The sequence below is a fragment of the Mya arenaria genome, chromosome 7, assembly GCF_026914265.1.
Source record: "Mya arenaria isolate MELC-2E11 chromosome 7, ASM2691426v1".
In the NCBI taxonomy this organism is placed as follows: domain Eukaryota; kingdom Metazoa; phylum Mollusca; class Bivalvia; order Myida; family Myidae; genus Mya; species Mya arenaria.
Genome location: NC_069128.1, coordinates 45,042,440 through 45,065,175, shown reverse-complemented (window position 1 = coordinate 45,065,175; position 22,736 = coordinate 45,042,440). Strand labels below are relative to the sequence as shown.

General features: G+C 32.9%; 1 protein-coding gene and 2 long non-coding RNA genes across 4 annotated transcripts in view; 1 reads left to right on the top strand and 2 right to left on the bottom strand.

Moving 5' to 3' along the window:
• Window positions 1-472: 472 nt before the first annotated feature.
• The window catches only part of LOC128240324 (uncharacterized), a 30,070-nt gene continuing 7,806 nt past the window's right edge, over window positions 473-22,736 (bottom strand). For both annotated transcript variants that reach the window (XM_052956926.1, XM_052956927.1), the window contains 5 exons: window positions 20,445-20,496; window positions 20,001-20,095; window positions 3,959-4,149; window positions 1,585-1,706; window positions 473-616 (listed from right to left, as the gene is read on the bottom strand). In XM_052956926.1, coding sequence (XP_052812886.1) covers window positions 585-616; window positions 1,585-1,706; window positions 3,959-4,149; window positions 20,001-20,095; window positions 20,445-20,496 — 492 coding nt within the window. In that variant the 3' untranslated portion in view covers window positions 473-584. The remainder of the gene's footprint in view (window positions 617-1,584; window positions 1,707-3,958; window positions 4,150-20,000; window positions 20,096-20,444; window positions 20,497-22,736) is intronic.
• On the top strand, window positions 12,611-14,477 carry LOC128240328 (uncharacterized). Its single transcript, XR_008262144.1, has 3 exons — window positions 12,611-12,958; window positions 13,367-13,520; window positions 14,150-14,477. It is a non-coding gene; the product is annotated as an uncharacterized LOC128240328 (long non-coding RNA).
• Window positions 13,985-15,573, bottom strand: LOC128240327 (uncharacterized). The gene is made up of 3 exons (XR_008262143.1): window positions 15,234-15,573; window positions 14,490-14,889; window positions 13,985-14,246 (listed from the first exon to the last, which is right to left on the bottom strand). It is a non-coding gene; the product is annotated as an uncharacterized LOC128240327 (long non-coding RNA).

The window sequence follows — 22,736 nt, the reverse complement described above, 5'->3', positions numbered from 1 at the left end:
CTGAGACATTATTAAAAAATAATAAGACTTTATTGTAAATATAATAATTTGCTGTTTATGTTGCGAAAGACGTTTTACAACATAGACTGAAGTGTATTTATTTTCAAACTTGTGACCATCATCATTCACATGTAATACATTTTCCAATCGATTATGATATTGTTAGAAAAACGATACCAAACTGCTGAGCGTACGTTATAAAAAACGCCATGGGCAGTTTATGCTTGCCTTGTCTCCTTGATCAAATTACTACGACAGTTTGCTTCCATTTTACCTTCGCATTAAATATTACTATTCTGAATGTTTGTTGGTCGACAAATGCAATAATCACAAAATGCATTTATTTGTCACCGAGAAAAACAACAGTAAACATTATATGAAATAAGTATAAGTAAGACAACTCTGTACAATACAATATACAACAAGTGTGATATGTTTCAACATAAGGGTCATTGGAGAGGGAATATCAACAACAGGTACATAAGGAAATTTATGGCCAATGAACCGTAAACGTGTGTTTAAAATAATCCTTTCGAATGTACATACGGCTCTGTGATACTCTGTTAACTTCATTATCCGCACCTTTAGGAAAGTGCAGATTTGAGCCAAGATAAACCTGAAATAACAAACCGTATAAGGTGTATTGCAAACTGAAAGTATAATAAATGTACATAAACAATGCTCAATCCCCGTACTGAAAAGACACATTGTATTCTTTAAAGCGATATAAACGTTATAAACGCAACATGCTACTATATAGATGATGAAATAATGTGGTATTGATAAACACACCTAGTTATTTTATATAGTGTATATGCACTGTGATGTTTGTGCTGTTGTTCCATATTTCTTGTTTGTAATTTCTTTTTTTTTTCTCTTTTATGTCTGTGACGTTCTTTGTCATAAAACGGGGTTTATGTTAAAACTTTTGGCTACTGAGCTTGTTTCTGTAGTTTTTCATATGAATATGGAAATGTAATATTTTGCTGACGACAAATATTATGAAACAAAACCAACACGGTCAACAAAATTGCATTGGGTAATATTGATAATGTAGAACAGATTGAATACCTACATAACGTGTTTTGATAGTAATTCTGATTGTGTTTACATTAACCTTGAACAGAAATTGTATACACACATATTGTATATTCAAACAACTATGCACTATTATGATATGGAAATTTTATATACGTCGGCATGTAATATATAATACATTATACTTATAATTAGTGTAATCATTGATTTTGAAAGGGAACACATTTTGTGGCAGTAAATTCATTGGTTTTAATAAATTAAATAATATTAAGGACAAAGCAACAGAAAACAGCATTACGTTACTTGGAAAATTTAAACTGTTTATCCTTTATATGAAACAGTTGGAGACGTATATTGATATTTGAATTTTACATTTACTGTTCCCTTGTAATCATGCATCCAAACTGGAATTTAGTACGCATATCCGCAAATTAAATTAAAGTAGGAAAACGACAGTTGGGCATACCAATTCATATGCAACACCAGAATACATATCCTCAAAAGAGGAAGAATATCGACAACATAATACTAATAAAAGTCACTGACCATCGAGAGTGAACGTCTCTTCCAGCTTCTCTTTCTGATCTATGTCCGCCTCTGTGCTGCCTTTGGCAGCCAGTTCCGCTTTCAAAGTCCGTGTGTATTTAACGTATGAACTTTCCCACAACCTTTAACACATATAACTTTAACTTTCACTCGATGAATATCTTGCCTAAATACATATCATTCGTCAAATTTTATTTGTGTTAATATAAACAATAACACACTTTCTGCTAAGTTCAAAACATAATTTTATCATTAAGCTGAGATGATAATATACCCTCACATGCAGACGGTATAGAAACCTTATCATTATTAAACAAGAGAACTGTAATGGGATGATCTACGCTCGTCCGTTTGTGTTCACTGTATCAGAGGGCATGACTTAAACGCTGTAATCCCAAATGCCCTAGTTCGAAATGAACATGAACAATTATGGAGTTATAAGGTGTAGTATGTGAGTACTTTCAGTATCTATGTCGTTAAAGATATAATTAACCCATCTGGTATGTATCTTACTGTTGTTCTGGCACATTTTCCTTTAACACTGAAACTTGTATGATTCATATCAACGACAACGGAATCGGGGGACTGAAATATTCTACGTCAGGCGGAAAACCCAATTGTCTATACAATGACGAGCCAGTGAGAGTTAACGTAAAATTTGACCAACGGTATTTGCAATTTAACCGAGATTCATGATCTCCCATGGAGCACGTAAAAATACGTCATTTACGCAGAAAAATACATGTTAATTATTCCATTATAACGCATTGTATCATACCACCTGCTACTAAATAAACACTTTTTCTATGACCGTATATTAATTTCCAATTCCATTTATTACTTATGTCTTGATATTTAGGAGTTGACTGAAAACACACTCATTAATCTATGGCGTCAGTTGTATTACGTCATCACTTTCGAGTTTACCGTGCGTGTTTTTATTATATATGAGTTCATTGACTAAAATATATTAATTACAAAAAAAATCATTTTTGCTTCTCTTACTGATTCGTTTCGCGTCGTTATTACTATGAAAAGGGTGGAAAACAAGTCAAGATTGGTAATGCAGGATAATCAGGAAATGATTCTACTGACGTTACACACTGAATGTTACGTTACGGATATGGTCTTCATTTTAAACAAAGTATACAATAATTTTCAACCTCATGGACGGTGAAGTCGTGCTTCGTGATCCTCGTATATTGTTTTGTATACTATAGATTCCATTATAAACAAAACATGTTGAAAAAACATTGCATTCATCTACTAGATCATTTACGATCTGATTTTCGATAAAAATAATTATATTGTATGAATATTGTATGAATAATTGTATAACAGGTCCATTTATTACGTTAGTTTGTCATCATCCGCATAGTTATCGACATGAAATATATATGTCTAATACTGAATATTACATAAGAAATTGTTCAGTACGTTATTTTTATAAGAGCCGTAACTAGTATCCATAAGTATAAACATACTCGTATGTGATATCAATACTTCTAAACGCTTTATTCTATAGAAGAACTATACTGCATTTTTTAAGAATCCTTAGTATACCTTCTTTACCACGCTTCGTCGGTGAGATGAGTGAGTGGGGTATTTTAATTTATCACTCAATTGCTTTGTGCATTTCCCGGGAAGTTCGTATTACAAAGTAAAACAAACATGACAAAAGACTTTTGTTTATTGAATACATGCTAAAACAATAAAGCAATGTTCAACCAATCGTTTCCGTTGTTTTTTATGAAATGTTTTGAAACCAAAACGTTCGAGACTTGGAAATTGACATTTCCCTAATTAGCGATCAGTTGTGTTTGTTTTCTAAAAATACCTTTATTGAAACATATGCAATCTGTCTTTACGATAAATTATTATGTTTCGTGAGTTTCAGATTCTAAAGTGCCGTAATTATCCAGGGAAGTTGATACAATTGCTTTGAAAGTAGTTCTTGAATTTTGTTTTGTTACTCCTAAGCTTGAAATTCTATATCAAATCTATATTTCAACCGCAGTTCTTTCACTGATAAAACTCCTTATTTTACCGAAAACATGAAAAAAATCATACTCTGCTTTAGTTTTACGGCATCTAAACCTATCTAATTGTACTTATATTGAACTCCACCCCTGACCTATGAACACTTTATAGGCTATCAAAATTGGTTTACTGACTACCACTTATAACATGCTATATATATGTGATGAGTATAATTACTGTACATTAAAAATAATACTAGCCTAAAACGTTCATACATTGATACCGTAAAGAAACGAAATTCTTAACATATTTTATTTACTTCACAACAGTTAACACCTGTCATCTCCTGAACACCCTTAGCTGACGCTCATTATACATGTTATATTATTCTTACCGGTTCACTGAACCATCATACAATGAGACGCCATCCAGGACAACTTTTCCTTCCTTCCCCAAGATGAAAATCACCCCTTTTCTAAACGCCGCCTTAAACATCCGACATAGCAGCTCGCCCTCAGAGTTGCGTCGCAAACGTGCTGTGAACGTGCCGCCTTTAATCGGGTTTCCCGGGGACGGATGGTGCGACTGTAAGTAGGGTTGACAAACGTTGTATTAGACGTGATTTTATAATTTATTCAAACCAAAGTTAAAAATATAACTGGATTTAATAAGTATGCTAATGTGTGTTCTTTACTAAAAAGAACATAGATCGAGCTACATATTACAACAAAAGATTGCACTGTGCTACACTAACATGCAACAGAAAGAGTTTCTATGTTTATCTATACAACCGTTCGTACATAAACATATACGTATAAGCATGATTGCAACCTAATATTTTGAAATGAGCATGATGTAATCGCGATCTCCAAATTGGAACCTTTATATAAGAACGAAATGTTGTGTATGCCTTCAATACACTGTGATATAAACATCGTGAATATGATGCTTGTGCTGCTCAGAAATATAGCGAATAAATTTGTTGTGAATTTAGTCAAATATCTACTGCAACAAAGGTTTATACATTTATGAGTTTGATAAATATGTTCCCGTTGTTATACTTATTGGATTATATTTCAATCATTTTACCAAATAAAAATTGATATTCATGCTGTGTTAGGTTTAAGGAATATATACTAACATTCATTATGTAGTATTATGACGAACGTTTTCTACGTAGAACACCGCTATTTCGAACACCGATAAACCGAATTAATTGGTATTTCGAACTTTTCCTTTCGGTCCCGATTATTTTCCTTATTTATTCAAAGTAATAATTAATGTTTAAACCGAACATCACTATTTCGAATAAATCGATTTTTCGAACTAAATTGTCGGTCCCAATTACGTTTTTCACATGTATTTATCAATTTCGAATTCGAAACTGTGCACAAAAAATAGTCAATGTAATTATTGAATCCGCTAGCAGACGGCCCATGCTCCTCGCTTTGTTGTGATTTCACACCTACGATGACATCGGCGTGACACACCAATTAACGTTATAATAAGGTGCAATTATCGCGGTTTAAGGAATGCCTTGGGTTAATTGGCGCGTGTATGGAGCAAACAACGGTATCGAATACATAGAGTGATTAATGTTGAGTGATATTATTTGTATATAACGATGTTTTTTTCGGTAAAATCGTCATTCAGAATTTTATTAAACATCGCTTTTCATTGTGTAAAATACAATGGTATAATGCAGGCATTTGAAATTTTACGACACAAATATTTTGTGACGCCGGTAGAGTAGAATTCGGATGCGTCGGCTTTCGGAGACAATCGTTGGTGGCACTTCGGATTATTTCTCTCAATGTTTATTTCGAATAATCGTTATTTCGAAGTATTTAGCTGGGTCCCGACGACTTTGAAATAGCGGTGTTCTACTGCATATGCAAGTAAAACATGACAATTTAAATCTTCATAATCAGTATAATGTGTTTTATAAACATATTATGAGGAAAGCTTACAGCTATCTGAATGGCATTTAATTAATTAATGTTATTGCGAAAATATATCAATATTGGTTAAATTTGAACGGGTATACTTCCATATTCTTTTTATATTTTGTACTTTTGTCAACTTGTATTGATGTGGTTATGATATAATTTAAATATCTACGTTAAAGTGTTTGTGTATTAAGGAAATATATTAAATAATGTTAACAAAGTCAAGATTTGTATTAAATTCAATAAACAGCTACTACCAACAAATATTTTCAACTAAAATAACAGTATCACGCATGGAACAAAAAGTCCTTTTTTCTACGCCTATATCCAAAAATTCAACTAATTATTAATGGGAATCATGTCATTCATTTTGTTTGTGCATCGTAGTACATGCAAACCTAGCATTCACTCATTTCGAGTGACTTACAAATGGTTAATTATATTCTATGTAACAATACATTAATAGTATCAACTATCTTAATGCGGATTTCTACATGATATGTGACCTTCTTATGCATGTTAAATTTCCCGTGGCAAAAATAGTCGTATTGCATGTCAAATTATCGGCGTATATTTCCCCCCATCAGCGAATATGGTGAACGGTGTAAAATCGTATACGTGTGACATATACCATTCTTTGTGTTTTGTGTCGTCTAGTGTCTTCTTAGCGAATATGGTGAACGGTGAAAAATCGTATACGTGTGACATATTCCATTCTTTGTGTTTTGTGTCGTCTAGTGTCTTCTTAGTGTGACCTTTCACATTTTTTTAATATCTTCATTTATGATAATTCAATCAAAATTAGTTAATTGTAACAGATATATTCCGTTTATGCTTTCAATATAAGTATATAATTCATTTAGTATTAATGCAAATGTAATTGTCTGTATACCACAACAAAACACTTACATTGAAATTCGTTCAAGGATCATATTAATGATTTTTTTTTAATTTATAATTTCTTATAAAAACTATTTTCGGAGTGCTCCCGCTCCATTCTCCTACACCCGACTGACAGCCCTTTATGCTTGTGTTTTACATTAACCATTTTAAAAATAGTTTAAGACGTATAATGTTTGCGTGTCATCTAATTAAGATAACGAATATACTTAGGTTATGATCTAAAACACTTTTCTGTATATTTACCCATTAAAATACGTACGTTTGCGTTAAGGGTATTGTATAATGTATATATCCATGTTTGAATGCACTTAATGTTTTAAATGGAAATACACAAGTAATAACAATTTTGCCAACATCATATATTATATTCTACGTTGGAGTAAAATGAATTTGAAGAAAATTAGTTGCCCTTGTTTACAAAGGAATAACCGCCAGATGGAGTTTTATAAGCACGAATGATGCAAACGCACGAGTGTTTCGTGCGCATATGAATGTAAAGGCAATCAGCTTTTGGGAATCGACACGTTCAAGTCATTAGAATTGATTGATAAATTTGAGATCGTACCGGGCAGTAGGCAGGAGTCCGTGTTTACAGAAATGACCGGACAAAGCATGATTTTAATCCTCTTACAGGGGGTAAAACGTATTGAAAATATGATTGTTGTATTTATTTCAACTGACGAATACATGTATTATCATGATGATTCAAACTATGCAGTGGAGAAATGGAACATGTAGAAATTAGGAGTTAATTCAGTTCATACATAATTTGTAACCAGTGAGAAATGTTTCTTTTGTTTTTAAAGGCATCAATAAAAGTGTGTTAAAGGAAGTTATTTTCACCACTTTAATATTACGTGCTTTTAGTTTTACTTTGAAAGTGATTGTTTCGTTGAAATACTATTAAAGAATATATAGGTGACATTTTTTATTTTGTTTTGCGAGAATCACGTAGGAGAACGATTCAAAACATTGAGGTCGGTGCTACACGGAATCCGCGTTTCTACCACGTGGCTGGAACCACATGAGCTGTATCACAGATGTTCTTCGTTGACATCACTTCCTGTCCAAGTGCCTGTCAGCATCAGCCATAGTTTTAGCCATATAGTTAACATATAAAGATCAGTATTATAAATGAAATTTAATCGTATCTTTTAATTGAACGAGAAAGATTTGAAGCAATGCTGAATAATTCGGGATTTTTTTGGTTTAGAAGATTTCAAATTCAGAATGCATAAAAATACGTTTTTTTAAAGAATACTTATTTAAATATTTTATAAGTTGAGTTGTTAAGAAACTGAGAGATAAAAAAGAATGTCTTATGTAAGTTTCAAGGATTTGATCTGTATCTGCTAATGAATACAGATATTGTTTTTATACTTGTTTTATGATTGAAAGTACATTTGGCTAGGCTGCCATTTTACAGATGAATTGCCTGTCTTGGCTGACAAGCCGTTATAATATGTGTTCCTTAGAAAAAGTTGGGATTAGTAGATTGTGTTTAGTTTTGTAACATTTTGAATGCATTTGATCATTTCTTAGGATATTGTAAAGATGTGTTATTCAAAGATCGTTGTACACAATTATGATACGCTTAATGTCACTGCACTACATAATTCTTGCATTATTAAGGAAGATAATCTGAAGATCATATGAGCGGCATCGCTGATTCACGGCGGAAACGCCAGAAATGAATAAGTAATACTTAGATGATATGAAGTAAATTTGCAATGATTAAGAAGGGGCGGAGTGAGTTTCAATTCCATTGGTTTACCTATTGTCATTGCTGCAGGGAGTGTGTATTCAATGACCACCAGTTACGGTACTAGTAAATATTGTTATAAAGTTATAAAATTCGGCATTGATGATTTATGGCAGAATCGCCAGAGATGAATTATAATGTACACTGAACACGGTTGAATCACCAGTGCTAGTTTATTTATTATATTGTTACGAAGCGAAATTAAAATAGCGGCATCGCTCATTCATGGCGGAATTGCCAGAGATGAATCGTTAAAGTATACGGTGACATCACCAGTACTAGTTTAAATGCAAAATTGTTGTTTTATTGCATGATACGAATTTAATAATTCTTCGTCATAAGCAATGACTGTTAACCAAATTGATTTAAGTGAATACGTTATAAATGATGTTTTTTTGTAAAAACATGTTTGTGTATACTTTTATTTTTGCACACGCACAAAAAAGAAACTTTACCAGATGGATCGGCGGGCAAAGTGGACCTACTACAGAAGTGGAAGGCCACAAGTAGTATTTATCAATATGGAAGTAGTTATTTCAGTTAGAAAGTTGGGTTTATCTTACGGTGTAGGGAGAATGGATATTTTGCCTGCTAAAGTTTTTATACTTTTGCAATATATTTATTTTTATTAATACGAAGTGCTAAAAAGGTAAGTGTTTTGTGACTTTGCTGGTTTCATCTATCCTGGGTTTTGTATAGATTTTTTTAATGTTATGCAGTTGATACAAAGATATGAAACAAAAACAATTCTTACATATATAGAGACATTTCGATGATTATCATGGCTAGAATTTCCAAGTTGTGTCAAGTTTAAATAACGATTCATTTATCTTAAATCAAGGATGAGTGTATCCAAATTTATATTGTCTATACATGATTATGTATTAGTGTTTGTCCTACATTGTCAGTCTATGAGGGGCGCTAGTTCTTTAAAATGTTTCGTTTCATATTTGAAGAATCGTACTTATTTTTGAAGACGACTCTTCAAGATTAAGTCAATTACTATGAATGCGCATGCGTATATAATCACGCCTACTGTTTGCATATGCAATGGCGCATTTTCAGTGTCAACACTGATTTAAATGACGTCACAATATATGGAATTGATTGACAAGTCGTTTTGACAGGCGCACGGCTTAATTTTAAAGCTGATGCAATTTGGGAGAGGCTAACGCTAAGTCGGTTAAAATTTATGAAGTCATTTTTTCTTGAATAAAAATCCACGGTCGCTTCGCTGCGATCGGCTTCCTTGGGTTACTTATTCGCGAAGAAATCACTTAATAATCTCCAGCCTATACATAGATACAGTACGAGTTTTTCTTCAAAAGAGTCCTCTTATAAACGTAAGAAGCCGTTTCGCTAGGATATTGTCCGAGGAGAAGCCGTGGATAAAACTGGTGTTCTTCCAAGCGGAACAGTTCAAACGTCTGTAAGAGAACACTTTTGAAGAAAAAAACGAGTAACTGTATCTGACTTATACGACGATAAGTGTATTGCATATATTGCATGGATTCATGGATTGTGTTTAAGTGAATCTAGTGAAAATAGATATGTGTAAAGGTTTCTTTAATATTTGTCTTCGGCATTAAGGTATTAGCCATGTAATACAACTCGGGAAACATCGGGTAACATCGACATATATCGCCACTCGCCGTAACAGATCGCGACGAACATCGGGCGTATTCGGCCTGTACCGGATGTTGCTATTTTTAGAAACAGAAGGTATTTCCCGGCTATTCATAGGTCAATAATGGAATTTCTACATCGTAGGATTTGGAAACATTGTGATGTTTTTCTCATGAATATACGTTTAAAATAAATAAACACTAAAAATACACGCTGACAGTTGATTACGATACATCCAACAATTTGAGTCATTACAGTTAAACATGGATTATAAGTGAAATATACGCGTAAGAGAAGATTTTCTCTCGAAAAAACGAACTGTCAACAATCGGCATGGAACTGGGATATTCGTATCAAAGGGCTCTGAATGTAAGTATCCTTGAGAAGTTTTGTACGTTGATGTGTTCAAAAACGTTTGTTTTTTTAATTTATTTTTGGAATTCTTAAATCATTTTTATTAGCTAAATGTTTAGACAGCATGTTCATATTTTACATGTACTTATGTACATGTTACATATTTTTATATGTACTTATGTACATAACTTATGTTTAAGATATAATATGAGTATGTAATCTTTAAATTGATTGTTTTTTCTTAGAAAAATATTAGACTTAAATTTTTGTTTAAAAATGATGTGTTTTGGTACGTGACCTATTTCTAACATACCACAATACATGCACATACCCGTTATTTGTTTACAAAATGCATCTTTTCAAAATTAACCTGTGAAAAAAGTTGTATGTGGTTTGGGGCTTGAAGCCGCATCTGCTAGGACACTATTGACATTCATTGGCTTGGTGTAGGTCTCGTTAAAACCCCATACTGTTGTGAATCATTATCAACCATATGCACAACAACTACACATTTGTGCCTACCAACCCTTACTCTTGGCTAAAACAGATATTAGTGCAGAATGTATAATACTTGTGCATTTGTATTTTATGGTGGTAGTTTCTACTGGTTGATAATCAGAAGTCTAATTTCTTCCGCAGGAAAATGACTGAATATTACTTAGTCTACAACACTTGGTTATGAAGAATTCCAGCCTGCATTAAATACTCTGTTGGATCCTTGAGAGCGGATTTGACATCCATGTCCATCCACAAGGCAGTCGCATCTGATCGAGATGATGTGAGTGTTTCATATAAAACATATTTGACTTGGTTTTTGTTTTTATAAACCTACTGTATTCAATAATCAAGTGGTGGTGGTGGTGGTGGTGGTGATGGTGGTGGTGGTGGTGGTGGTGGTGGTGGTGGTGATGATGATGATGATGATGATGATGATGATGATGATGAATTTTATTGATAAATTTAATAATTTTCTTTATATATATACATGTATGTATCAGCTTGTTGTTGTTTTTTCAAAATAATGTCGAGAAATATTAAACTGTTTATATTTTATTTTGTATATGTATGGCAGTATAATTATCTATACTAATTAGTTAGAAAGGCTTTAAAGTACAACTTTTTTCCTTTACAGCACTAAACATTCTTGATGGGTAAAGTACCTGAAGGTGCATGAAAACCAAATCAGCATTGACTCAGCATTGAGTAGTTATCATCTGTGCACACACTACAAGTACAAAGCATGGGAACAGACCAAACTTCAAATGTTGAAGAGTGAAGAATTATTGTGAAAAAAACTAATTGTTAGAATACCAATGACAAAATAAAACAGATATACATCAAAATACCCACAGAGATTGTTTACATGTTATAATATTAAAAAAAAACATTAGTTGAGAACTTTCACTCTGATATTTTTGGAGGGGCGAGCCCACTTAGTGTTCTTGTTTCTTCACATATTTTAGTTTAAAAGTACACTCATTTGTTTTAAACTCTGTATTCTGAGTTAGTATCATAAGTAAATTTCATTTATTTGAAAGAGTACATTTTATGAATAAGTCCAATTAAGCTTTATATTTTTTTACAAGAAAAAGGTTGAATTTTAAGCATTTTATTAGCTATAAAAATGTATGGTAACATGACATTATGTATATTTTCTTCAAAACTGGACGATAAACTATCATAAATTGTCTTTTAAATTGTTCAATAGACATCATAGTTAATATCTAAAATGATTTCAGCAGCTTGCCTTATAGTTAACTATTTTTTATGAATTTTATTAAACTGCTATATATTTTCAAACATCGAAAAACTGCTCTTTTCCGAAGAATCATAAGATCAATCAAAATGATTTTTTTCCATGTGTATTAATAATGTGTTCGTTTGAACTTTAGTTTTCTGTTAACTGAAGTTTATTTTACCAGAAACTGTTGTGTTTATTTCATAATCTCTGATAATGCGGAAAAAAATTCAAATATAGACAAAATATTTACTTGTCGCTCTTTGTAGCCCTTTGAGTTTGGGGGTGGGTGTAATGAAACATAAATAACTTTTTTAATTCACGGTAAAAAATCTTCAAAATTTGGATAAAAGTCCCATAGTGTACCGTGATTATAACTATGTTGTCGGTTAAAGCTTTTAAAAAAGTGTGTATTACGCGGCTAATACCTTAAGTTTGTAAACAGTAGTTCAAAATGTCATCAACAATCAACAATGGGTAGATTTAAAAAAGATCATCATATTAAAATAATTGATTATTTATAGCGGAATTCCCGTTTTTTTAAATTTGATTGGTTTCCCAGGTGCTTCTCTGAGACTTCAAAAATAATAATATTGAAATAGTATTGTTGTTGTTGTTTTATATAGGAGGTTATATAATGGTATTCAGTGAAGTATAATGTTCTACTTTTGAAGAAACGAATTAGAAGAAAACTAATTGACCTTACGACAGGATTTGATTGACAGGTCCTATCAGCCAATCAGAATGCAGGGCTGATAAGCCGTGTTGCTATCCGCCATTTTGTCCGTCAAACTGACCAGAGTCCGTCATATACATGCGCTGGCAATTCCTCGCCTTTTTAAGTATTATGGTAAAAAGGTGTTGTCATGGCACTTGTAATTCGGATACAAGGTAGCCAGGCCGACTAAAGATGGCTTCCAATTCGTTCCGTATTCGAAACCAGCGAGTTATTTAGAAAAATACAAGTGCTGTATCAGACTCTGTGGAAGACCTCATCAACAGCTGAACTTGGAAATTTTGAAAGATCGTTCAAAGGCGAAACATCTATACGTCTGTACAAAAGTATTTTTTTGAACAAAACTACTTATTTCAATCCGCTCAAAATTTATTTAATACTGAAATTGTCCGTGCATGACCTAAATAAGTGTTACTATTTTTAAACTATAAACATCGTACATTTATGCTTTGGCTTGTGTTGTCAAATCGGCATTAATGGCCATTTAATATCAGGTTCAACATGGACACGATTGATTTCATTCAAGATAGAGGTAATTTTGTTGATACCGTTATGTAGTTTTTATAAACTGCTTTGCTTTCAAAGTAAATCAGGAAATATCGTAAATTAACTAAATTTTTGTCTGAACCATCGCATGCTTCCGAATCTCATCTACTCGTATGGTTCCTATGTAAACAATGGCTTTTGTAGCTGTCATTCCGACACATTTCATAGATTTCTTATTTTCATATCAGCACTTTGTCGACGGGAAATCCAATCAAGAAAACCCTGACCCTCAAGCAGCTACTGTATTTGACCAGCTCACACCAGCTAGGCCTCCTCCAAAACTCAGATAAATATTTGAGCCACCAAAAAAAAAACGAGAACAGATCGGTCTGAATCGTTAAGGTATTATTTTCTGTATAAAACAATTTATTTCACTGTCCATTTAAATCAATTATTATGTTCATTAGAACTTGATTCTGCCAAACATGTGCTGTAAAGACTTAGACTTATTATGAATAAAGAACAAGTCAAACATGTACATATTTTCATTGTTATTCTTATATTTTGGGCCATTTACGTAAATCTACAATATTTAATGATAGTTCATCCAATGTTCAGAGTCCGGATCACATGCACACTCGATTAACAGTATTCTTAAAGTTGCACTCTCACAGAATTCTAGTTTGACACTTTTTGTCTCAGAATCGGCTTATTTTGTCATTCTTTAAATTAAGAACTAATATATAAATCACAAAGCAAACTTCTCCGAGCCAAAATATGATAAATGCAATCAAATCCTGTGTAAGTTGTCAAAGTGATCAATCTGTGAAAGTGCAGCTTTAACAGTGAAAAATAACTTCTGCTAATGCTATATATTTTAAAATATATTTGCCATTGCAATAAAGAGATATTCACCTACAATATCATACATAAACACCAAAGAAATATCAAAGTTTAAGTAATGTTTGCAAAACAACAATGTATTTAATAAATCTGATATTAAATATGCAACAACTGGTGTTATAATCCAGAACTGAAGCTAACATCATAGAGGTACATCCTTCCAAGAATCCATCAAAACAACATGCTGAACAACTTCAAGAACTCTCTTCAAAAGACCACACTTTCCTGAAATAAATAAAAGATGCCAATATTAAAATAAATCAGTTACATGTATTGTTAAATATTTTAATACTAGCTGTAAATGCTACTGCCTTTGATGTTTGCTTCCTACATGTATATCATAATGAAATACTGACAAGATAATAGCTAATGTTTTGTGGTTGTTGTTTTTCTCTGGACAAATAGTCCATTACATTTGTACAGCAAAGTAAAACTAAATGTTATAAAAAGCTTTAAAATAGGTCCTACCGATTATTTGTAAAACTTGTCATCACTGGTTTTCTCTTGTGGTTGACATTGCCTGGACTGGCAAATATCGTGTGGGGGGGGCGGTTTCCGGTCTTATGCTAGGTCCCCTGTTGCGGTAGGCTTGTTGAAGACAATAATAAGGGGACTTCCTTATATTCATCAATCAGAATACTTTAATGGTGTCAACGGTAAAAAGCAGGAGACCCTCCACCAGCCTTAACCGGTGAATGGGTGGAGGGTAGTGTGTGTGGGTTAGAACCAGCTGCCCGGTCAGCTTTAATAGTTGGTTAGAGCGCCGGGCCAGTGTTCTGGTGGTTGTGAGTTCGAGCCCCACACCGGGGGCAATTTTCCTCCCAGGTCTTCTTTTACAGCCAGAGTGTGTGAACATGTTCCACAATTTCTGTAAGAACAAAAATCAAAGCATGTGAATGTTTGAGCAATGCAAAAGTTACAGATTGGTATCACCCACGATTGTCACTTGTCAACTATTACATTATTATTCATAAGGGGGAGTGTTCAATCGCTTAGAACTGGAACTTTGTATGCATAACTCCAATAAACCATTTCTGCTCATACTATAGAATACAAGGTTATACTGTATAGCTGGCATGTATAACTGTTATTTAATGACACTTCCGGGTTCCCCATTCGGGCCATTTATGATTTACTCATATTGTGCGATGATTTAATCTTTGTTTCAACAATACTGTAAGAAGGACCGGTGTTATTAAAAGTTAAACTTACCCTTGTTTGCATTTACAGTATCCGTCACACACACGCTTTTCCTTTGTATCGATGTCAATGTTGACAACATGGCGGCTATCCGATTTTCTCTGACTTGGATAGATTTCACCCCGTCAATGTTAGATATCGTCATTTTATAAAGATATATCGTGCCTTCCGATGTAGCAGCCAGTTACAAATTCCTTTGACTTCTATTTTTTTCGCATTGTAATGTCACATTTATGATAATTTGTCAGGAATATCGGAAAGCGAAACGACGCGAGACGCCATTACTTCCTCGTTTGTTTGACGGACATAGACAGAGTTCGCTCCCTTGATATCAGGGGGCGTGGCTTAGAAGCCGCTGTCGTAAGGTCAATTGTCCGTGTTTATAACGGAATAACCGACGTGGCGTTTTGTAAGCACGAGTGATTCATATGCAATACTTCGTGCGCATATGAATGTAAAGATATTCAGTATTGGGGAACCGATACGTTCACATCGATTCAAATTTTTTTTTATTTTATAAGAAAATGTTTAAGGTTAAAGTTGTCTGTTATTATGCAAATTATTATGTAAATGATATATTTGTTTTCACTTGTCTGCAACAAACAAAGCGATGTAATACACACTTGTACCACTTGATATAGTTCCTACACATGAGCATGTAAATGACATGTTTTCTATACATCAATTTAAAGGAGCTTATGGGTGATAAGGCCCGACATCTAGTGGTACAAGACAAAGTATGTAAATATGGATGCCAAACGGGCAGACGTTTCTGAGTTTTCCCTTGAAGGAGGGTTTTGTCTCCGTTTTCCCTCGGCCAGTCGACCACGTCTGTTTTATTGTTGTCAAGCATGTTGTTATCTAGAAATACTTTGCTTATGTTGCAAATCCATACTGTATGTGTTTATCGGTTGCCCAAGTGCTTCTCTGAGTCTTCCAAAATATTATCATTAAAATAGTATAAATTTCGTTTTCGATAGGAGGTTACAGAAATCAATAGTATTCAGGGACATGATTAATCGATTACACGTTAGTCCTTAAACCAATTTTAATATAAATCTATCTTACTGGAGATTTATGTCATTTCTACATTTTATACATTTATTGTTTTATGTTAAAAGGCTACTAGTACATTATACCGCATCCCATGCATGCACTGGCGGCTATCAACAGATGTGATTTAATAGATTATAGTGTTGTGTCTAATGTTATTTTTTTAAATAATCGACATATGTTTTCAAATAAAATGACACATTTAGAGGTGGCATTTTAACTACAAACATTTCTTTTTTTCAACTTACAACTACACAGGGCAGTTTGGTGATGTATACAGATGATTACGCGATTTCATTGTAAGATCGTATCTTATTTCTCATGTTTCATAGAAAACCATCTTTTCACTAGTGAAAAAATACAGTCTTATATTGAACTCTTAAAAAATATGTTTGTAATATTCATATCTGTAATTATGGTTATTTTTTGTAGTTTTATTGGTATTTTATTTATTTATATTTTTTTTCTAATTACTCCGTTTTCTATTAACCTTGTGCTACACCCCACGGACGTCCCTCACGCAAACCTTTGCTCGATAATGACATAGACGGTCAATCCTTTATAAACATTCATTAAATCAAATTTTAATGCATATATAATCATATTTATAACAGTTTATGCACGAATAACAAAGGGAAGGGACACGTTAACAACATAACAGAGGAAACCAATTATGAGTGGTTAAACATTAGATCAAAAGCCGTTCTACCAGTTGTATAGTTTGTTTCGTGATAGAACATGGGTTTATGATACGTAAATATCAACTCACAGTCATTTTCAAACATTATTCTTCTTCGTTTGTATAAGGGTCATTTCCAAGATGGGGTTAGTACCAGGCTTCATTGTTGACATGCCGTGTGGAGGCTATTCAAATGTATTAGTTAATTATTGTGTTAATTCCAATGGAGTTCGTTCAACAAAGTCAGACAGTTCGAAAACATAGTAAATACGTGCTAGACCATCGAATTTATGTTCAAACAAAAGTTTTCGTCCAATGTTTTGTACAAATATTTAAGAATTCAGCTACAAGAAAACGATTTAAAATGGAATTGCCATTTTCCTAATAAACGGTAAGTTTATTCCCAAAACAAATCTTTATGCAAAAGTATGCGATTTTTTTTTAAATCAAATTATTATTTAGCACATTGGATGGTAAAAATGACATATTCAGTTTTGTTCAAACGGAAGTAATATCAACGGTTCAAAAGCATATATTAAAGGTTATTGTTCAACTCAAAACAATTATTCATATACATATTTGTTATTGTTACTTTATTCGGTATAGTACAATTCAAGCTACTTAAACAAAATTGCACATCATTCTCTTAACTTAACCTTGATATTGTTTTATATATTTTGTCCCTTTATATATAGTCAACTATTTTTGAAAGGGAAGACATCTAATTTGTAATACATCAAGACATGTTTTCGTGTTCATAAATTTGTTAATCAATCGTCCATATAATGCAACCATAAACGCATATATACGCAATGTGTTTTGATAACTTTAACTGTAAATATTAAAAACTACAGTAGTATCATTTTACTAAGACTATACGTTTGGTTATTCATTTAACTTTTTCACAGGTTTAAGATTTCATGGTGGAATCTGTACATACGGTGATTACTGCAATTAATTTGAACTATTAACATCATTAAATTTCTATATTTCATATAAGCTTTTCGTTTACGTCGTTTACGAAACATTCCTCTTTATAGTGCAGGCCAAAAGTTATAATGTTAGATTTGATGGCCGGCATTTCGGTCGCAAAGGATATGTCGTTATCGCTATGCAATAAAGATAGGAATACAATTCTTTTGACTATGTAGCATGCATGTTCATTTAAATTTAATTTGTTTGTTCGTATATATTCAATCTAGAATACTTTAAAAACAAGTGGTGCAAATATTTTTATACTCTTCTACTGTTGTGCACAGTTCGATCAACGTGTGCTTTAAAGTGTATTTTAATTAACACAGTGCTGTTTTTATAGGGCATGATGCGCTAAAGTTAAATGGAACATGCCATTTACAATAAAGCATTCCAAATAGGTAAGCGGGGCTACTGGTAAAAATCTTCTTCAATATAATGTAATGCATAAATAATTGGACTTGAGATATACAGCTTCTTTTACTTATATACACATGTCGCAATCCTTTTTTGCCGAGTATAAAATATATATATATATACGTATCACATGTTATAACTTGTTGTTTCCCATTTCTTATTACCACCATTTCTGTTTTGTTTAAATCTTTTATAATCAAGCATGGCTCATTCTTCTGAAGGTAAAAATAATGAATAGCACTCCGCACGTTTTATAAATATACAATAGGACTGCTTTTGCATAATTGTCTCTATTTCAGAAAGTCATACCCTTATATCTCATTTTCGTAATTGATCAACATTTATTAAATAGAATGATTCATTTGTCATCTTAAAATAAATATATTGTTTGTTTTGTGACAAAAGTTTGAAACGTTTGGTACTTGATATACCTAAACAGGAAATGACGTCATGAACTTACACAAAGATTAGACGTCACTTTCTAAATGAAAGCAAATTTCGAGTGTTGAATTAAGATATTGACTGAATATCACTTAGTATGCATTATACATATAAGGGCAGTAAAATGATCGGATGAATCTAATGTATAATATGCATTTTTAAACATTACATGTCCAATCCTTGTATGCATAAATTAAAATAAGTCTTCGAAAGTACTCATATTACTTATCTCTAAAAGTGATTTACATACTTACATAAAGCTTTTCAATAAAAATCTGCTTAACAAAGACAATATAACACATTTTGTTGTTATATTATGTTGCTTAACATATACATTTATGTATTGCAAAATCCATCTATTGGTGTGTATGTTTTGAATGTTCGATACTGCTGTCTTTGAAATGTGTGATGTTTAATCCGTAAAAACGTTCACTTTACTAGGATTTCTATTTTGTATCATGTATGCACTGTATTACAAGACGTTCAAGTTTTCTTTTATAGCATATCAAATTATTAAAGCACATACCTTAAAAGGTAATCCTCACATGCTAGAATTACGATGTCATTTTAAATGTTTATTTGTATTTATTTGTGTTGTTTTTTTCTCACGGCTCATGTGACTTATTGAACCTGCATCCACAAATAAACTGTGTCAAGTTTCCTCAACTATTTGAATGAATTGTTACGTCTCGTGACAAAACTTTTAAATCAAAACCATTATCTAAGCACATATTCCTGTGTATGGCTGTATTGTTTTTGCATATTGAAGTGTTCAAACCAATAATATTACATTAAAATTACGTTTACAAATTGTAAATTGTATTATTAAAGTTAGGACATGACCCTGATTTGCACAATATTGTATCTTTGACATGTATAACTAAGGTTAGAATGTGCCTTTTATGATTTAACGCTAGTCGTGTTAGTTGAATTGTTCCCACTTCCCGGCATCTGCCTTGGTGCCAGCATTTGGCCGATCTTGTTTTTCGATCAAATTAACGCTTTCCTTAGTTTGGGATAACAATTAAATATATATATCATTTCATTTTCTGGCGTAGAGATTAATTCTGATAATGGCAGTATAACAATATAACGTAGATAAATGCTCACACGTATAGGATACTATATGTTAACAGTATTATGTTGTGATTGCATGAACTTCTTGTTAGCTTCAAACACGTGGTTATAAATAAAGAAATAATACACAAAATGAATACCGTTTGAATGCCATCTGGGAATGTAAAAATCAAATTGATGAAACCAAAAATCCCCTGACTGATCTTGACATCAACTGTTCCAGTTGGTTGAGTCCCTAAGAAACAAAATGACATAACACATGTTAGCTCAACAACGTATTTGATCAAATTCTGCTAGAAAGGAAATGTTTTTTAAGAAGCAACAGAAAACTTTCAACAACTCGGCCCGGGTGTTAATATACATCGCCAATTGTATTGTTTTAACATTGATCATATTATTGACCCACAGAACAACCCATTATCTAACTACTCGCAAAACGTTACACAAATGCATGCAATGAATAGAACGTAACAACGTTTTAAATATTTTCTTTGAAATAATCACTCTCTACATTTTGAAATGAACTGTCCAATCATTTTTGTTTTGTTACCCATTCAATACGCAGTTAATAAAAGATAACTTACGCTTGATATTGTCCTTCAGGGATGAAAGCTGTGAAGTAACAACCGCTCGTTCCTTAAAGCAGACAAAAATGGATGACTTAAACGTTTAATTAATGATATAAGCAACGCATTTTAATCAATATATATATACATTAGAAAAGGTATACTAAATATCACGCCTATGTTTCTGCTTTGGATTCGATACGAAAACGTCCCTAAAATAACAGACACCAGTGCGCCTACCACTTGCACAAAACCAACGCGACTAATCAAACATGTTCACCCTCAACATTACTACTAAAAAAGACCAATGGGCTTGATATCAAGCCTATTTAACCTCTCTCGGGGTTCAAACAACTAACCCTTCTAGAAGTACTTACACCGGTGAGCTAACATGATATCAAGCCTATTTAACCTCTCTCGGGGTTCAAACAACTAACCCTTCTAGAAGTACTTACACCGGTGAGCTAACATGAACGCTTTTTGAACAACTCATTGGTTCAAACACCTTTCCTTTATACAATAACCAACACTGGTGCGCTAACATAAACGCTTTTTTTACCTCCCGGATGTTCAAACACCTTACCTTTAGACAATTACTTACACCAGTGCGATACCAATCCCACCAAGTTAACTTCCCGGGAGTTCAAACACCTTACCATTATACAATTACTTTCAACATTGCGATAACAATTCCACCTATTTAACCTCCCGGGAGTTCAAACACCGAACCCGCCTTTGATTATTCAAACTACGTATTTGCTTTCACGCCTATATTCTCGCTCGGATTTTCGACGCCAATCTTTCACATAAATCGCAAACAAGTGCGCTTTTATGTCCCGCAGGTGGATTCGAACCCCAACTTCCATCAATTAAACAAAAACACAACGTTTTATGTCGCACCTTTGTCCCCGCACTTGACTGGCATCCAAGTGTTTTCTTAAACTATAGTGCAAAAGTAAAAGAAGATAATGATCGAGAGAGTATGTTCAATAGCAAGTCCTTCCATTGATTTAAAATTGAAAATATATACTGTGCAATTTTATTTCATAAGGACTAGTGGAGCACCTTCCGTTATAAACCAAAAAAAAAAAAAAAAACTGTCATTCATAATGCTAAAACTATATAGATAAATTATCTTTATATTTTTATTAAATCTTACAAATAAAGAAACATCAAATAAGAATAATAAATAATAAAAATTGGGGTATATAAGAAATGCCCGAATCCATTAATACACTTAACGGACAATTTTCTGTTATTTCTGGGTATGTCGTTCTTTATTATTTTATTTAAATACTGAAATATACAATTAAGCTAACAAAAACATTATCTGTTATTAGTAAATGTTTCTACAGAGGTTTTATTTAATTCATGAATACTTGTCTATTTAATGTTGTTCGTAAAAAAGTTGCTGTACTAAATATCACAGTAGTATGGCTACTTGCAATGTACATTGAATTACTTTGCAGTACAATGATGTTCTATATATTTATATAGATATAAACATATGATATAATATATATTGTCCAATAATATGAACCTCATATATGTAGGTTTATATTATTGGACAACTTATTGATTAATATATTGTTGTTGACTAATACCAGCATGTAAAGAAATCAACAACAACAACGAACACAACACTGTTTCTTCCAGATGAAATCAAACAGCCAAATTTTACGCCTGTCCTCTCCTTAAACATTTACTAAACCATTGTATATACGTCCCGCTTACAAGCACGCCTTTATTCTCAATTATAATGGAGGCTCTAGCCACAACCTCCACACAATTGCACAAAAAAACTCTAGTGCGCGTCCAAGTACACCTAAGTTCCCTGTCAGGTTTGGAGCACCAAACATCCAAACAATACACCAGAACAAGTGTGTCAATTACGCCGCGTATGTTCAACCACTCTGGGAGTTTCCCCCTCAAACAAGTCTCACAATAGTCAATGCGCTCACTGTCTCGCTCATCTTTTCATCAGCATTAATTTGTTTGCAATATTCATTTGATCTGCAGCAATGATTATACTATCACACAAAAACTTAATACTCTAACACAAGGACGATACTGAGTTTAAAAGTGCACTAAAGGGTCTGCTTGTCGCAATAGCTCAAAAGCTACGTCTGAATAATCAAAGATCAGATCGGTTACAAGCAGCAATATGATCCGCATGGTATGGAGAAAAGATCGTTGCTCAGTCAGTCATGCTTTACTTCTTATTGTCATTGAGGTCTTTATTTATACACAAATGTAAGTATTGTTCACATTCCTTGTGTTTCGTATTTTTAATGGGTTTGCCATTTGTTG